General features: G+C 38.2%; 1 protein-coding gene across 2 annotated transcripts in view; it reads left to right on the forward strand.

Moving 5' to 3' along the window:
- The window catches only part of COL4A5 (collagen type IV alpha 5 chain), a 365,159-nt gene that overhangs the window by 283,115 nt on the left and 66,234 nt on the right, over window positions 1–15,810 (forward strand). The window contains exons 42-45 of one of the 2 annotated variants that reach the window (XM_080651978.1): window positions 9,193–9,340; window positions 11,940–12,012; window positions 12,148–12,219; window positions 13,055–13,183. In XM_080651978.1, the coding sequence (XP_080508104.1) occupies window positions 9,193–9,340; window positions 11,940–12,012; window positions 12,148–12,219; window positions 13,055–13,183 (422 nt within the window). The remainder of the gene's footprint in view (window positions 1–9,192; window positions 9,341–11,939; window positions 12,013–12,147; window positions 12,220–13,054; window positions 13,184–15,810) is intronic. The other variant, XM_080651979.1, reaches the window with a different exon arrangement.

Genomic DNA, 15,810 nt, shown 5'->3' on the forward strand with positions numbered 1-15,810 from the left:
TCTCCCTAACCTTACTGCTGTAATTTGACAGTCTGTTTGATGCTTTACTGCTGCTGTATCTATCTTTTTGTTCATCAGTTTATAATGTTTTTCATTATCCCCAAATGAGTGAGATCATGTGGTATTTTTCTTTCATTGACTGGCTTATTTCACTTAGCATAATGTTCTCTAATTCCATCCAGGTGCCTACAAATGGTAGATATTCCTTCTTTTTTATGGCAGCATAGTATTCCATTGTGTAGATGTACCATAGTTTTCTGATCCAGTCATCTGCTGACGGGCACTTAGGCTGTTTCCAAATCTTAGCTATTGTAAATTGTGCTGCTATGAACATAGGGGTGCATATATCCTTTCTGATTGGTGTTTCTGGTTTCTTAGGATATATTCCCAGGAGTGGGATTACTGGGTCAAATGGGAGTTCCATTTTCAGTTTTTTGAGGAAACTCCATACTGTTCTCCACAGTGGCTGCACCAGTCTGCATTCCCACCAGCAGTGCACGAGGGTTCCTTTTTCTCCGCATCCTCGCCAACACTTGTCGTTTATTGATTGTTGATGATAGCCATTCTGACAGGTGTGAGATGGTATCGCATTGTCGTTTTGGTTTGCATCTCTCGGATAATTAGTGACTTTGAGCATGTTTTCATGTGTCTCTTGGCCGTCCTTCTGTCTTCTTTCGAAAAGATTCTATTTAGGTCCGTTGCCCATTTTTTTATTGGATCATTTATCTTCCTTTTATTAAGTTGTATAAGCTGCCTGTAGATGTTGGAGATTAAACCTTTATCAGTGATAACATTTGCCAATATGTTCTCCCATACAGTGGGGTTTCTTGTTGTTTTGTTGATGGTTTCTTTTGCTGTGCAAAGGCTTTTTATTTTGATGTAGTCCCATTTGTTTATTTTCCCTTTGGCTTACATTGCCCTAGGGGCAGTATCAGTGAAAAATTTCTTTTGGCATATGTCTGAGATTTTGCTGCCTGTGGATTCCTCTAGTACTTTTATGGTATCCCGTCTTATATTTAAGTCCTGTAACCATTTTGAGTTTATATTTGTGTATGGTGTAAGTTGGTGATCTAGTTTCATTTTTTTGCATGTATCTGTCCAATTTTCCCAACACCATTTATTGAAGAGACTGTCTTGACTCCATTGTATGCTCATGCCTCCTTTGTCAAATTTTAATTACGCATATTGGTTTGGGTCTATATCTGGATTCTCTATTCTATTCCATTGATTTATATGTCTGTTCTTGTGCCAGTACCAGGCTGTTTTGAGGACAGTGGCTTTGTAATACAGCTTGAAATCTGGTATTGAGATCCCTCCTACTTTATTCTTCTTTCTCAGGATTGCTGTGGCTATTCGGGGTCTTTTTTTTATTCCAGATGAATTTTTGGAGAGTTCTTTCTAGGTCTGTGAAATATGCCATTTGTATTTTAATGGGGAGTGCATTGAATCTATAGATTGCTTTGGGTAGTATAGGCATTTTAATGATGTTGATTCTACCAATCCATGAACATGGTATGTTCTTCCATCTGTTTACATCTTCCTCTATCTCTTTTTTCAGTGTCCTGTAGTTTTCTGCATATAGGTCTTTTACCTCCTTGGTTAGGTTTATTCCTAAGTATCTTAATTTTTTTGGTGCGATGGAAAATGGGATTGCTTTTTTAGTCTCTTTTTCTGTAAGTCCACTGTTGGTGTATAGAAATGCCATAGATTTCTTGGCGTTAATTTTGTATCCTGCTACATTGCCGAATTCATTTATTAAGACTGTCAGTTTTTTGATGGAGTCTTTCGGATTTTTTATGTACAATATCATGTCATCTGCAAATAAGGACAGCTTTACTTCTTCTTTTCCAATTTGGATGCCTTTTATTTCTTCTTCTTGTCTAATTTCAGTGGCTAATACTTCCAGTACTATGTCAAACAGGAGTGGTGAGAGTGGGCATCCCTGTCTTGTTCCTGTTCTTAGGGGAAATGGTTTTAGTTTTTGCCCATTGAGTATGATGTTAGCTGTGGGTTTATCATATATAGCTTTTATTATGTTGAGGTATGATCCTTCTATTCCCACCTTGTTGAGAGTTTTTATCAAGAAAGAGTGTGGGATTTTGTCAAATGCTTTTTCTGCATCAATTGATATGACTATGTGATTTTTATCTCTCAATTTGTTTATATGATGTATCACATTTATTGATTTGCAGATATTGTACCATCCTTGCATTCCTGGGATAAACCCTACTTGGTCATGGTGTATGATCTTTCTGATGTACTGCTGGATCTGATTTGCTAGAATTTTGTTGAGGATTTTGGCATCTACATTCATGAGGGATATTAGCCTGTAATTCTCCTTCATTGTGTTGTCTTTAGCTGGTTTTGGTATTAGGGTGATGCTGGCTTCATAGAAGGAGCTTGGAAGTGTTCCTTCCTCTTGAATTTTTTGGAATAGTCTGAGGAGGATAGGTTTTAGTTCTTCCTTGAATGTTTGGTAAAACTCTCCTGTGAAGCCGTCTGGCCCCGGGCTTTTGTTTGCCGGAAGCTCTTCGATGACTGCTTCAATTTCTTCCATAGTTACTGGCATGTTGAGCTGTTTAGATTCTTCCTCATTGAGTTTTGGAAGGTTATATTTTTCTAGGAATATGTCCATTTCCTCCAGGTTGTCCAGTTTGTTGGAATAGAGTTGTTCGTAGTATTTTTTAACAATCCTTTGTATTTCGGCGGGATCTGTTGTTATTTCACCTCTTTCATTTCTGATTTTGTTTATTTGGGTCCTTTCTCTTTGCTTCTTGGTGAGCCTGGCTAGAGGTTCATCAATCTTGTTTATCCTTTCAAAGAACCAGCTCTTGGTTTTGTTGATCTTTTGTATTGTTTCTTTGGTCTCTATGTCGTTTATCTCCACTCTGATCTTTATTATTTCCTTCCTTCTGCTTACACTGGGCTTTTCTTGTTTCTCTTTTTCTAACTCTTTGAGTTGTAGGGTTAGGTAATTTATTACCATTGTTTCTTGGTTTTTTGCAGTAAGCTTGTAGAGCTATGAACTTCCCTCTCAAGACTGCTTTCACTGTGTCCCATAGATTTTGGATTGTAGTGTTTTCATTATCATTTGTTGCCATGATGTTTTTTATTTCTTCTTTGATCTCTCTGGTAACCCAGTCATGGTTTAATAGCATGCTGTTTAGTCTCCATGTGTTTGATTTCTTTGGGTTGTTTTTACTGTAGTTGATTTCCAGTTTTATGCCACTGTGGTCTGAGAAGATGCTTGATATGATTTCTATCTTCTTGAATTTGAAGAGACTTTGCCTATGTCCCAACATATGGTCTATCTTTGAAAATGACCCATGTGCACTTGAGAAGAATGTATATTCTGTGGCTTTGGGGTGAAATGTTCTGAAGATGTCAATTAATTCTATCTGGTCTAGTGAGTCATTTAGGGTTGATGTTTCTTTCCTGATTTTTTGTTTAGAGGATTTGTCCAATGGTGATAGTGGGGTATTAAAGTCTCCTACTATGATTGTATTGCTGTCAATCTCTCCCTTGATATCCTCCAGGAGTTTTTTTTTTTATGTATTTGGGTGCTCCTGTATTGGGTGCATATATGTTTACCAGAGTTATTTCTTCTTGTTAGATTGCTCCCTTTAGTATTATGAAGTGGCCTTCCTTATCTCTTGTTATATCCTTCACTTTGAGATCTCATTTGTCAGATATAAGTATTGCTACCCAAGTTTTTTTTTCAGTTCCATTTGGCTGGAAAACCTATTTCCATCCCTTCACCCTCAGTCTGTGTGCCTCTTTTTTTCTGAGGTGGGTTTCTTGTAGACAGCAGATATATGGGTCATGTTTTCTTATCCAATCAATTACCCTATGTCTTTTGATTGGGGCATTTAATCCATTTACATTTAAAGTTATTATTGATAGGTACTTATTTGTCGCCATTCCTATTCTTTACCCCTGTGTTCCTTCTTTGCTTCCTATTTTTTTTTTTTTTTACAACAGACCCTTTAGCATTTCTTGCATTGCTGGTTTGGTGGTAATAAATTCCCTTAGTCCTTTTTTGTCTGTGAAGCTCCTGATTTCACCTTCAATTTTGATTGACAGCCTTGCTGGGTACAGTATTCTTGGATTCAGACCCTTCCTTTGCATGACTTTGTATATTTCATTCCATTCCCTTCTGGCCTGATGAGTTTCTGTTGAGAAATCAGTTGCTAGTCTGATGGGGGTTCCTTTGTATGTAACTTTCTGTCTCTTTCTTGCCGCTTTTAAGATTCTTAGTTTGTCGTTGGTGTTTGCCAATTTAACTATAAAGTGCCTTGGTGTCGGTCTTTTGGGGTTCATTTTGCTTGGGACTCTGTGAGCTTCTTGGGTTTGTGTGGGTTTTTTCTTCCCTATATCAGGGAAATTTTCTGTCATTATTTCTTCAAAGAGGTTTTCTATTCCTTGCTCAGCTTCCTTTCCTTCTGGAACCCCTATTATGCGGATGTTGTTTTGTTTCGTGTTGTCCCAAAGTTCCCTTAGGCTCTCCTCCTGCCTTTTAATTTTTTTTTCTAGAAGTTGCTCTACTTGGGTATTTTTTACCATCTTGTCTTGTAGCTCACTGATGTGGTCCTCTGCTTCCTCTAGTCTACTCTTGATGCTTTCTATTGAGTTCTTTACAGCAGCGATGTCATTTTTCATTTCTTCTTGGTTCTTCTTCATTTCCTCTTGGTTCTTGCTCATATTGTCGAATTTGTCTTCCATTCTTTTCAGCCACCTTATGACCATTTCTCTGAATTCTTTCTCTGGAAGGTTGATTGCCTCCATTTCGTTTACTTCCTTTTCTGGTGATGCCTGCTTTTCTTTCATATGCGGGCTGTATCTTTGTCTCCCCATGGTCTCTCTTCTCTGGGTGTCTGGTTATGTAGTTCTCTCTCTCCTGCGTTGATTTAAAGGCACAAAATACAGCACTACCAGGTACAATTCACAAGGCACTGAACAGAAATGTATTCACGATATTAATAACCTCCAATAAAGGTGACCATCAGAGAAAGGCAAATTAGGTGATAGGAGAGAAAGAAGAAGAGGAAAAAGAAAGAAAGAAGGGAAAAAAAGGAGTGTCAAAATGAAATTGGGAAAAGGGAAAGAAAAAAAAAGAGGAAAAAAAAGTAAGAGAGACAAGAAAGAGACTAAGAGAGAAAGGGGAACAGACTATATATATTGGGGATAAAACTCCAATAGAACAATCACTAATCCCAGCAAATGCTAGCAACAAGTGCCTGGGGATTAATACAAACTACAACACCAACTAATATTGAGTGAGGCAAGGGAAAAGTGAAGCACAAAACAAACAAAAAAATAAACAAAAGAAGAATAAGCAAAACAATCTCACAAAAAAGCATAAAAATTCGATATAATCTACATTCAAGCGAACAACAACAAAAGGACAGAGAGAAAAAAAATTTTTTGGATAGTTAAGACAGCTAAGAGAGAGGTGTGTATGGACTTGGAGCAGGGGATTGGAGATTAGATATGTAAGTAGGGTGAAATTTTAACAGGGGGTAAACAGAAAGAATAGGGAAAATCTAAAGCAGGAAAGGGGTAAGATAAACAGGACACCGAAAAGGGAAAAGTGAGGAAGAGAGTGATGGCATAAAGGTAGAGTTGAGATAGAGTAAAATGCTGCTAAAGGAAAGATAAAAATAGAATGTAGAACATTAATCCCAAAACAAAATGAAGAGAAAATAAAATGACACTTAAAAAAAAAAGATAAAATAGCGGTAGTAATAATGCAGATTGAAAATAAAAATGTAATAATTAAAAAGGTAAAATCAAGTGAGGAAAAAAGAAAAAAAATTACTTTCTTGAGTAAAAGATGCAAAAAATGAAAATAAAAAAATAAAAAATAAAAATAAAATGTGGAGTAGTGAAGGTCATTCACTTCCTCTGTTGTTCTGTTTGGCACGCCTGTTTCTCAGTCCAGACAGTGTTGCAGTTCCCTGCGTTCCACTGCTCTTCAGTGATGTAAGCCAGTCCTGATTTTAAGCAGGTGGTGTGTCTTAATTCGTATCCCTTTATTTTTGATTACATAAGAGTCAATTTGTGATTCAGCCCCTGGGTGGCAGTGTTTCTGGATTGACTTCCGGGTTTATCTATGGCCTCTCTAGGGAGTGTTAGAGCCTTCTTTCCCTGTGGCACTCACTACAGTTTTGTGGGAGTGGGCTGCCTCAGAGCTGGCTCTCCGATGGTCACTCCCAGCTCCAATCCCCAAGTTCCAGAAAAACAACTTTCCCCTGCAGTCTCCCAGGGTGTCCCCAACTGGGTGATCCTATGTATTGGGCTTAGTAATCAAAAGCAAGAATTTCAAGAGGAAAAAGCCCAAGTGTCCGAACTCTGGGGCTGCGCGTAAGGCTAGGCAGCCTGAAATTCTTAGGGTGTCCCTGCACGTCAGATCAAAATGGGTTGCTTTTTAGAGAGCCCTTCTGTTAGCAGCTCTGAGGACCCCTTTCCACATTCACAGATCGCGCCAGCCCAAATAGTCACGGATTTTTCTAGTCACAGTCTTCCCTGGTCCTCCAGCTCCCGCAAAACGCGCGTTCCTCTCTCCCGCCGGGACCAGAGACCTCACCTTATCCCCGGCGAAATCTGACCTTTTAGTGGTGGAGTGTAGAGCTCCTCTGAACCCATGTGTTTGCGCCAATTGGGGAGTGTTGTTCTGGGGCTTGCAGCTGTTCTGTGGGTGCCGCAGTTGTGGATTCTTAGGCTTCTGATAAGCTCCACTTTCCAGTTCAAGATGGCGCAGACTCCGCGTCCAAGCCCGCAGCTCCGGTAGGGGACCCGGCCGCAGTTGGTGCTGCACTGTCAGGGGAACCCGTCTAGCAGTCCCCCACCTTCTTCTGGAGTTCAGCTGTCTCCCAACTTGCCAACAAACACTCCTCGTGCGACCCTCAGCTGTTCTTCATTTCTGCTCGGGAACAAGGCTCGGAACACGTCTGTCTATTCTGCCGCCATTATTCCCTCTCCCAGAATTTCCACTTTTTAAAATTAAATTTATTGGGGTGACATTGGTTAATAAGAATATATAGGTTTCAAGTGTACATTTCTATGATATATGATCTCTATATTACATTGTGTGCTCACTACCCAAAGTCAAATCATCTTCTGTAACCATATACCCCATTTACCCTTACACCTTCCATCCCCTTCCCTCTGGTAACCACTATACTATTGTCTGTGTGTATGAGTTTCAGTTTTATATCACACACTAGAGGCCCGATGCATGAAGATGCATGCGAGAATAGGCCTTCCTTCCCCTGGTTGCCGGCACCCGGGACCCAGGCCTTCACTCTGGCGGCCGCCTTCCACCTTCACTCCGGCCCAGAACCACCTTCCACCTTCGTTCTGGCCCGGAGACACCTTCCACCTTCGCGCGCTGCCCAGAGGCCCAGAGCGGCTGGGGTGGGGCGGAATGCCTATGTCATCGCCATGGCGACAACACAAGCATCTCAGCCCGGCCACCGCCATCTTTGTCACGTCAATTTGCATATTCCCTCATTATTGGCTGTGGGTGCCACCATCTTTGTCGTGAAGTGACAGTCAATTTGCATATTCTGTCTTTATTGGATAGGATATGAATGAAATCATATGGTTCTTAGATTTTTCTGACTAACTTCCCTTAGCATAATATTTTCAAGGTTCCTCCATAAAGAAGATGTGATACATATACATAAAATAATTTCCATTTTAAAGAAAATTATGGTCAAGGAGATTAATAAACTTGCTAAGGTCAACAGCTAATGATTAATGGAGCTGGGATTCAAACCCAGCAATTTAGCTTCAAAGTCCAGCATTTTAAATCTAGATGCCATGCTGCCTTGTGAGAGTGTAGCCATTGTTTCTGGGTCTTAAGAGTATAGGAAAGGGAAGTAAGGTCTAAATTTTATTTCCAACAAAAAAATAACCCCTTTTAAAAGATGGCAACTAGATTTATGTTGTTTATCACTTAGTATTGTATACATATGTTAAATTACAATGTTGTACACCTGAAACTTATATAATATTGTATACCAATTTTACCTCAATAAGAAGGATAACACTTTGTCCAAATGTAAGCATGTACATGATATTTCCTACATATCTTCCTTTTTTGTTGAAACTAGTGAGAAACTAAAATTACTTGAGGAGAGAGAAAGTATAAGTGCTAGCTACTGGCTGATTATTAGTTAGGGCTTTATAATTATTTTCTTAATGCAGGACTACTTAATCTCAGCCTCAGCCACTGCTTAGCACTCTGCAAGCAAGTAACAGCTATTTCCCACTCTGTGATGAAAAATGTGTCTATTGATAACATCTCCTTTGTTGCTTTATTTAGAAAGCAAAGTTAAAACATAAAGAAAAGAGCTTAGCAAAATTCCATTTTTAATTATTTATTTATTCACAAGATATATGCAGCATTCTTTATTTTTCTTCAGAAAAATTTAAAATGTAAAGAATATGAAAACATTGTTAAAATAAATTGAAAGGTACTATATTGACAATTAATTTCTGACACTTTAAAATATTCCCATGTATTAAGCTTGTCACTAAAATGAAATTGAATAGTTTGCTTAAATAACTATCTTAATTGCATAGTAATAAAAGTTGAATAAAATAATTGCCTATGAGTAAAGCAATTTGATTTTAACCACATTGAGACAGTTAACTTAAATCTCTAATTGCCCTATGGCAGTGATTCTGAAAGAGTGGTTCAGAAGAACCAACAACTGTAGCTATAGGGCACTTGTTTTTGTAAAGGAAACTTGCTAGAATGCAAATTCTTGGGCTCCTCCCCAGCCTTACAGAATCCGAAACTTTTGGGGTGTTCCCAGGAATCTGTTTTAACAATCCTTCCTAGAGATTCTGATGCATGTTTCAATTTGAGAACAGTGCCCCCATGTGGTGTCTGTTTCCTTTGACTTAAATCAAACAAGAATTACAGAAGTAATTTTATTATAATGTTCTGAGTTCTTTCTTTAGATATGAGCGTACTGTATTTAATATATAATAAAATGAAATGAAAACTGTCTGCAAACCAGTGTTAATAATACAAATAACCCAGCCCAATTTACATTAGAGAGTCAGCATAAGCCTACGTATTTTAATATAGTCTGGATTTTATTCTGCAAACTAATAGGATTTAGATGGCTGATATTTAAAAAGCCTAACTTTTATGCTATGCTGACATGTGATCTTTGTTGTGCATTATCAAGGTCTACCAGGTCCAGAAGGTCCCCGGGGTCTCCCTGGAAATGGGGGTATTAAAGGTGAGAGAGGAAACCCAGGTCAACCTGGGCAACCTGGTTTGCCTGGTTTGAAAGGAGATCAAGGACCATCAGGACTCCAGGTAAGAAATAAGAGTAGATATTTGATGAGAAAGGGATGTGAGTGGTTGCAATGATAATTCCAAGCTGCATTATTTTAATTAGCATTTACTGGTCAAGCCTGTACACATAGTTCAGTGGTGAATTGCAAAGAAAGAAAAAGGCATGTTTTCTATCTTCTTCCAACTAAAGGGACTTTTGCCACCTAATAAAGCGTTCTTCAAAAGATTCTTTACCTGGAGTTTTTGGTATGTATAGTACTTAGATTTAAGTAACCTTAATTTCAGTGAAAGCAAATTTATAGAAGGAGACATATATATTAAGGCATTGCATGTAGAGGATTGCACTCAGAGGGAAGTAATTATGGTGAGTTGGGATATTTTAGACTTTGAAATTAGATGGTTCTAGGGTCAGATTTTTGCTCCACTGCATACTTCTGCTTTGTGCCTATTGGAAAGGTAGATACATACTTTGGGTTTCTCTCCTCACCTGCAAAAAGAGAGTAATAGCATATTCCCACATCTGTACTCATGCATTTTCCACCTTGGTTTGAGTGATCCAAAGAGTCACTTGCTTTTTTATGGATCCTCAAAGCTTCAATTCATTTAGGAGTATTGTTATCAGATTTGGCAGCCAACACAGTCTGGACTCTGTCTTTTAATTATGAGGCTGCTTTATATAGCAGGGTGGGGGGAATCTGAAGAAGCAACCTTTAAAGCTTTCCAATAACTAACCTATTTTTCTGATGGCATCACTATTTTTTTGTACACCTAGACTTAAAATTTTAGTTATCCCTTTATTCATTCTCTGTTCACTCTCTATTTACTTCTTACCTCATTCATTTACCATGTACTTCCAGTTCACATGTCATTATGTCTGATTCAAGACTGCCTGATACCAATATTTTATAAATCTAGTATTGTCAAGTTTTATTCATTTTCTTTTGTGAAAATTAGTTCTTACATTCCTAATTTTTTATTTGGAAGTAATGTTAAACGTATAGAATGCAAGAATGGTGAAACACCTCCCATGAACCAACTGTTAACGTTTTTCCCCATTTGCTTTCTCTATGTATGTTATATGTTGAGAATAAGTTGTATCTATCATGACCCTTTACCACTAAATACTTCAGTGCATAACATTTCTAAGATTAAAGAATTTTAATATAACCTCAGTATAGTTATAAACTTTAGGAAATTAAATATTCATACAATACACATGTTTCTACATTACATATTCCAATTGTGTCAAGTGATGAAGTAATGCCCTTTATAGCATTTTACCTTCCAATATAGAATCCAGACAAAATCATGCATTGCATTTAACTCTCATATCTCTTAATTATCCCTTAATCTCAAACAATTTCTAAACCTATTTTTTTCTTTCCTGATCTTGACATTTTTGGAGAAATATAGCCACTTTGCATTTTTTAAAAAATAGAATTTTCCTTCTTTTGTTTGCTGTTTCTTCAGGTTTTGCATCCCCAGCTGGAATACAACATGAGTGGTTTTGTGTACTTCTCAGATATGGAGGTTAAAGATGTTCATTTGATCCTCGTTGTTGATCTTAATTTTAATCACCTCATCAAGTTGTTATCTGGTTTCCCCAATATATTGTTACAATTTTCTCCATTATGACTACTAAGCAAAATGACAGGAAGGAACACATTAAGATCATGCAAGTACACTGCTCCTCTTCAAATCTCCCCTTAGATTTAATATCTATTTATGCTTTTTGCTTTAACCAGTCAATGGTGCGACATTGGCAAATTATGATTTCCCAACCCTTAGCACTACCTACACATATACTAGTCAGCCCTACTATAAGAGAGACTTTGATTTCTTCAATTTTTGTCTATTTATTATCAGTATGGGCTCATAAATTCTCTTTTTTGAATTATTTACAATTTTTAAATTAGCATTTCTTATTATGATGCTCAGATTCTCTTAGGTTTGGGAACCCCTGCAAGCTGGATCTTATGTCTTTCTGACATACATGCCCCTCTTTTTTTTTTAACCATTTTCTTACATTTTAGCATACTACAATGTTCCAGGCTTGCCTCTTTTATTTCCACTAATAATGGCTTTATTATCTGTTACTTATTTTTCCTTTAGGTTCACTCTAATGTTATTTTCAATTCTTCTCCTCCCCATAGTTTTCTTGGCCCTCAAACCCAATTAATTAATAGGCCCTACTATATTTTTTCCTAAGTCTTTCAAATGTCATAATTTTTGCACATGTGATTCTAATCCAAGCACTTATCACCTCAGGGCTACACTAAAAATGTAGCATCTTTGCTAATGATAATAAAATAATAGCTATCATTTATTGAACACACACCACATGCCAGGGAGTTTTCGAAGTACTTAATAATAACTATCACATTTAATCCTTACAGAAACCTCATAAAGTACATATTATTTTCTTTATAAGTGAGCAAACTATGAATCAAAAATGTTAAATAGTCCACTAAAGGTCACAGAAGCTAATAAGAGGCAAAATTGGGATTTGTATTCTGGAAGTTTGACTCTACAGCTAGTGCTATAAATCATTCTGCAATACCACCTATATCCTCGCTAGCTCCCCATTGTTTCTCTAAAATTAATTATTCTATTTATTCAGGGTAATCCTGGCCAGCCAGGTCTCAATGGAATGAAAGGAGATCCTGGTCTCCCTGGTGTTCCAGGATTTCCAGGTACTTGAAGGGATGTTTTAAGGTTCCCCTTTTACATTAAACACGTTTGGGACAAGATACCCACTTTATGACTTGGTTGGGCAAAGACTGTGGTCCTGGTGCTTTGTTGTGCAATTGTATGTACCTTCCTTGCAGGCATGAAAGGACCCAGTGGAGTACCTGGTTCAGCTGGCCCTGTGGGGGATCCAGGACTTATTGGCCCCCCAGGTAAGACTTATTCTTACAGCTAGTTATATCGGGACTTAAATGCATTGAAGAATTTGAAAGTTTGCATTCCTTCTTCCAAGCAAACTTTCAGAGTCTCAGACCCCAACAACTGAGAGGAAATAGACAGGACCTCCCTCTATTTACTATACTCTCAAGCTCTCTATTTTATTAATATAATATTGAGAGCAGGCCTTTTTATGTTTAAGATAGATGCAGGAACAGCAAGAATGCTTCACTTAGGTTTTTTTATTACCTATTACACAAAATTTCTCATATTCAATTGAACAGATCACAAAGCAAGTCACATAGGTATGTTTTAATATAGAAATTGGATTGTGGGTTTTTTTGTTTGTTTGTTTGTTTGTTTGTTTGTTTTTTGCTGAGAATTATAGAGGATGCCTGTAAACTGTGAAATAAGGCATCTACTAAATTCTTCTATTGGTTCAGTGTGTCTCTTGGAATTACAACAAAAAGGAACTGCAAATGATGTTAGAATTAAAATGGACTTGTCAGGAAAGAGAATTGTGTTCCCCTAACACCAATGTTCACAGATTTTAAATGAATTAGACTTTTTAGTAATTGAGTCGCACTTCAAAACTTGAAAATAGAGACAATATGCCTAATTTTTCCATTGACCCTAATAAAATGGTTTCTTCAGTCTTCTTGGTATATAGTGATAGTTTTCCCAAATATATCTGTTAAACATGGCAACATTCCTATACATGTAACTTGCTTCTTTCACACCAGTTATTATTCTGACCTTAAGTCACATTAGCATCTATTCCATCTGACCTTTCTTTTCCTTACCTTTAAAGTTGTGTGGTTTAACTTTTAGGTCCCCCTGGATTACCTGGTCCTTCAGGACAGAGCATTATAATCAAAGGAGATGCTGGTCCACCAGGAGTCCCAGGCCAGCCTGGATTTAAAGGTCTATCAGGACTACCAGGACCTCAAGGATTACCAGGTACTTTTGAAGATCATCTTTTTAAGCCTTATCTATTTGAGAATATTTCCCTAATTCTCCTTTCACTTGTCAGAGTTTGTCTCTGACAATAGGAATCTCAGAGACTGGTAGAATACCAGACCACCACAGGTTCCATTTCCTTTTTATTAAAAAAAATCAATTTCTCATGTCCTAACTTCTTTTATCCCCAGTTGAATTTCTTGTAGCTCCTCGAGGTAATCTAATTTGCATGATTAGTTTAGTGTTGTTTAAAACACTGTAATGAAATTTGTTAGGGTTACTGAAGGAGGAATGCATGAGGCCAAAGGGGGTAAAGAATTATGAATTTATTAGGTCATCTGGAAACCCAGATGGCCTAAACCCCAAAATGGTGCCAGCTCCCAAAGATGGGGAGTCAGAGGTTTTTAAAGAACTCTAGGCAGGCTTTTTCTGGGCAGAGAATTCTCTGTGCAGGTCTGGATTCTGAGAAAGTCAGGAGGGTAGAGCTAATGGTCTTAGCAAGTGGAATGTGGTCTAAGCAAGTGGAATGTCCATTGTGAAGTGGCCTAAAGGTCAGTTCCCAGGGGAAGGGATATCAATTCAATTATTTGATCAGACCTAACATCCCAGCCTTTTTGTTTTATAGAATAGGGACGAAGGTCATATCTTCTGTATTTACTTCCTGCTGAGGAGGAAGTCAAGGTCACAAGGGGGTTGGACTTTGATAGTAGTGACAAGGGGTCACAGAAGCATGAGTTTCCCAAGAGACTGGTTGGTGAAGGCTCAAAAACGGTCCTGTTGAGTGACTTGGCAGGTAAAAGCTGGTCCTGAGGCTACCACTGAGTCACTTGTCTGGTTTTGCTGCTTTTCTAGGCCTGGAGCTAAAATACAACTGAGGCCTACATGTTATCTTTAGGGAGGAAAAGATCAAGGTCTAAGTTGTCTTATGAGTGATATGAAAGGGGAGGATAGGTTATCCTGGGGGTGAGGTTCGTATTGTCCCAGTTTTGCCCCTTGCTAGATATCCAGAGCTTTCTTGTAGGTCCTGAGACAGGATTTCAAAATAGGATAGAGCAATGGTTAGGCCCCCATGCCAGTTCCAGCACCTGCTGAAATACCAAGGGTTATGAGGAGAGGGATTATCTAGACTTCCCTTTTGTATCGGATATGATGGGTTACGGAAACAGGTAAAGATTGATTATTGAGGGCTACATCTACATTGGGTGAGAGATGACAGTACAGGTTCCTGTCCAGTTAGTGGGGAGACAGATGTATGTGTTCTCCCCACAGAGGAAGAAGAATCCCTGATCATGGAGACAAGCTGAAAGGTATAGAGAGAAGAGGTGGACTAAAGGGTATGAGGTTCCTCTTCTATGTTCCATACTTGAAGCTGAGAGGGTAGTCTCCATGGCGCTACCAATAAGGGGTAACAGATGAGTGGTTGAGATTTCATTGCCGTGAAAGTGGGAGGGGAATGCTAGAATGGGCTGTTATCCAAGGGGAAAGTGAAAGGGAAAGAAAGGAGCAGTTGAAGCCTGGGGCCTGGTTGGTTGGATAAGAGGTAAAACAGACCGGCTGTAGGAAATAACCATTGGCTTTCAGGGAGACCTGGTAGTCAACCTATTGGGACCTATGGCTGTTTGGCAGTTCTAGGTCAAGCATATCAAACTCAAAGGCAAACACGGGCCAAATAAACAAGGTTTAAGTTTATGTGGGCCACAAAAAAACAAAAGTTTAAATTTTCGTAGAAATGTAGGTTTATTTCCATAGAAACATGCTGAATACAAAGGGCTGAAATAAATGAGTAATCGTTAACATAAAATAATAGAACAATTTAATAAAAATTAATATTTTTTCTTGAACATTAACTTACTAGATACTGAATAGCTGCACAAATTAATAAGAGTAATGCAAATAAACCTATTTCTCTTCTTCTCCGAAAGCGAAATATTTCCTGTTGCGCACACCAAACAAGTCAGTTCAAGATTAATGACGTGGCAATTGGCTGCTAAAATATTCGAAGCTAGTATTATTAGTGGAGAGAAATGGTGCACCTGTGCGTAAGGGAAATGAATGCAACATGATTATACTAATCAGTCATTAGCGAACATTGTAGTTCATTATTAATAATTATGTATAACAGGATATTGTAAAAATTAAGTTACAAAATTTTTATTAAAATGCTTCTTGCATACCATTATATTGGTTGGGCCGCAAAAATATTCGTTGTGTGCCACATGTGATCCGCAGGCCGTGAGTTTGACATGCTTGTTCAAGTTGACTGTGGTGTTGCAAGCTGATGATGGGAGATGGCCTATTGTTATATTGCCCTGTGACCTTGTAAAGCATAAAAGGGCTTGGGCGATTAGTGGGTGTGTAGAGTGATAGGACCTGTGACCAGGACAGAGGAAGGAGCTACCTTAGTAAGAGATAGAATATAAGTACAGAAAAGAAGGGAGCCTTGATTGCCTGGGCTGTAGGTCTGCCTTTTTGAGAAATATAGTTCCCTTTTCCTTTTATAAGCCAGAGTGATTTTTGCCTGATTCCATCTCTTGATTTGTATAGGGATGGTGGTATATGCTGAAGAGGAGAGGAAAAGGCAGAGCCAGCAATCCCTGGCAAAGGTTGGATTGGTCTGGTTTAGATGG

This window comes from Plecotus auritus (assembly GCF_963455305.1).
Source record: "Plecotus auritus genome assembly, chromosome: X".
Classification (NCBI taxonomy): domain Eukaryota; kingdom Metazoa; phylum Chordata; class Mammalia; order Chiroptera; family Vespertilionidae; genus Plecotus; species Plecotus auritus.